The sequence below is a fragment of the Nicotiana tabacum genome, chromosome 6 (assembly GCF_000715075.1).
Source record: "Nicotiana tabacum cultivar K326 chromosome 6, ASM71507v2, whole genome shotgun sequence".
NCBI classification, from domain to species: domain Eukaryota; kingdom Viridiplantae; phylum Streptophyta; class Magnoliopsida; order Solanales; family Solanaceae; genus Nicotiana; species Nicotiana tabacum.
The window spans coordinates 51503650-51506600 of record NC_134085.1 but is presented as its reverse complement, the minus strand read 5'-3'; the positions used below and the strand labels follow the sequence as shown (position 1 = coordinate 51506600).

At 37.9% G+C, this 2951-nt stretch overlaps 1 protein-coding gene across 1 annotated transcript; it reads right to left on the bottom strand.

Annotated features, from left to right (window-relative positions):
• Positions 1–1592: 1592 nt before the first annotated feature.
• On the bottom strand, positions 1593–2735 carry LOC142181809 (uncharacterized). Its single transcript, XM_075255365.1, has 2 exons — positions 2148–2735; positions 1593–2036 (listed from the first exon to the last, which is right to left on the bottom strand). The coding sequence occupies exons 1-2, from the start codon at positions 2733–2735 to the stop codon at positions 1593–1595; spliced, it is 1032 nt and encodes a 343-aa protein (XP_075111466.1).
• Positions 2736–2951: the final 216 nt, after the last annotated feature.

The window sequence follows — 2951 nt, the reverse complement described above, 5'->3', positions numbered from 1 at the left end:
AGTTTAATGGGTTGATGCTTCTGATTGTTTCTCGTGCTACGATCGGTTGAAATTACTTCAGAATTTTGAGGGTCCTCCTCCAAATTCTGCCCCAGTTTCCAATTGCAGGGGAAATGAAATTTTTATTGAATTGTGACCGAACCCATAGGGCTGCCTACGTATCCCCTCTTAAAAGGGAATTAGGTCAGGCGTAGTTCAATTTACATCATATAAGGAAAGCATAAAGATTACACATAGTAACGCTTGACTGTATCTGAATTAATCGGCTTTGGCCAGACTTCTCCATCCATTTCTGCAAGTATGAGGGCTCCTCTTGTCAGAACCCGGTGAACCATGTATGGACCCTGCTAGTTGGGAGTAGTGTTAAAACTAACGTGAAGCAAGGAAAAGCGACAACCCCCATTTCACGAAAAGCGATAAGCGAGAAGCGAAGTGCCCGCTTTTTTGAAGTGAAGCGGAATTTAAAAAAAAAATTAAAATAAACACGACATAGACAACACATGTAATTGTAAGCAAATGTTCAATACTTGAATTAAAAAACTAAAGAGTAGCATCAATAAAGCACAAAATGAGCATCCTATTCTTCTACAAGATTGTCAAGAGTAGCATCAATTAAAGCACAAAATGAGCATCCTATTCTTCTACAAGATTGTCAAATTCTTGTATTCCACTATCATTATTATATTGCTCGTCATCTTCTTAAACTTCATCTTCTTCATCAGCTAGGAACAAAGTAGCTGCCTGTTTTCCCTTCCTTTGTGAACTTGAAGTTGAGGTACTCCCCCTCAAACCATAAATCCTCTCTCCAGTTCCACACGCCTCCGCAACATCACCCCAAGTGATATCAAAAGTATCCTCAAATATTTCTTCATCTGTATGATCTTCTGGGACTCCAGTTAGCCATTCATTAGCATCGTCGATGTTGTCCAAACTAATTGGATCAATTACATTGCGAGCGTTGTAACGACGCCTCAATGTTCTATTGTACTTAATGAAGACTAGATCATTGAGAGGCTTCAAGGTTAGTTTGTTCCTTTTTTTGGTATGAATCTGCAAATAATAAGTAATTAGTAAGATTAGGACAATTAAGATATAATTTAATTATCTCAATATACTAAATCATTCTTATTAGTTCTTACATGCTCAAACACGCTTCAATTCCTTTCACACCCGGATGAGCTACATGTTAGACTTAGAACCTTGATGGCAAACTTTTGTAAATCTGGAGTGGAATGACCATATTGCTTCCACCATTCAACTGTAGAAGTAGAACAAATTTTCAAAACATAATATTAATAAAGAAATAACTTATTAACTATAAAACAACATATAAGCACTCGCTCACCTGGTGACTTCGTCTTTCTTTGTCTAATGGCCATGTTTTTTCCAAAAAGTTGCTCAACATTCCTATAAATACTAAATTGCTCTATGGATTTATCTTGCACGGATTTTTCAGGTATCAATTTCTCAATGCATTCATAGTATCCATTCCACAAAGGTTCATCTCCTAGAATCCTCTCTTCATTGTCATAAAATAGTTCCGGGTTCAAAACAAGTCCAGCTGCATGCAAAGGGCTATGAAGCTTACCATCTCACATTTTATCTATGATCTCAAAGACTCTTTTGTATTTTCTTTGATCACTAAAAGAGGCTTGAATAACCTCTTTTGCCCTATCAATTGCTTCGTACGAGTAACCCATTGGTGGCCTTTGCTCCCCATCCACCAAATGAAGCACTTTAACTAAAGGACCACCAATCTTCAATGTATGAACCACTTTGTTCCAGAATGAAGGAGAAAGTATAATATCTGCAGATTCTCTCCCTCGAGCTTCCCTTCCATAGGTATTGCTAGTGTACTCATCTGAAACAAACAACTTCTTCAAATTATTTTTTTGCTCATACATCCTAGCCAAAGTCAAGAAAGCAGTAGCAAATCTTGTCTTTGTAGGTTTCACAAAGCTTCTTTGTTTAGTGAATCTCTTCATCATGTTCAATAACAAAGGCCTTTGAACAATATAGGAATGCACTCTAATTACCTAATTAAAGATAGTACTGAAGGGTTTTTCCTTGAAAATATCACCGAAGATCAAATTAACAGAATGTGCTGCACACAGAGTCCAATAGATATGCCGGTAGCAAGAAGACACCATCTCACCAGCTTTAACATTTTCACTGGCGTTGTCCGTGACAACTTGAACAACATTTTCTGCTCCAATAGAGTCTATTGTACTCTTTAACAAGGAGTACATTTTGGTTGAATCAGTCGAAGAGTTGCTTGCATAAACAGACTCAAGAAACAGGCTTCCCTTAAGAGAATTCACCAAGATATTGATGATCATTTTTCCATTTCTCACTATCCACTTATCCATCATAATGGAACAACCAAACTTATTCCATTCTACTTTGTGCTCCTCCACGATTTTGTTCACCTCTACCACCTCTTTTTTCAGATATGGCCCACTAACTTCATAATAAGTTGGAGGCTTCATTCCTGGGCCATATTGGCCTACGGCCTCAATAAAAGCAGCAAAAATGTCAGTATAATTAACACAATTAAAAGGAAGACCTGCATCATACATCCACCGGGCAAAGCAGGTAACTGCACGGTCCCTCAAAATCGCTTTTGCATCAACTTGAGGATTACCACTTTTTCCTTCCTTATCTCTAGATTTTTGCGGGAAGTAACAATCCATAGGACCATTGGTCTTGCCAGTAGATCCACAACTAGAAGACATGGTGGAAGCATCCTTCCCCGCTTTTGTGATTTTGGTGGAAATGACGAAGCATCGTCACCTTCTTCTGTTTCATCATCATCATCAAGATTATAAAGTTCTTGTTCATGCATCATTTGAGTCTTTAACTCTTTCTTTTTTTAAAGGTATGCTTTCAATTCTTCCTTAACATGCCCCGAAACTTTAGGACAAGATGCGACATTTGGATCACCACCGATT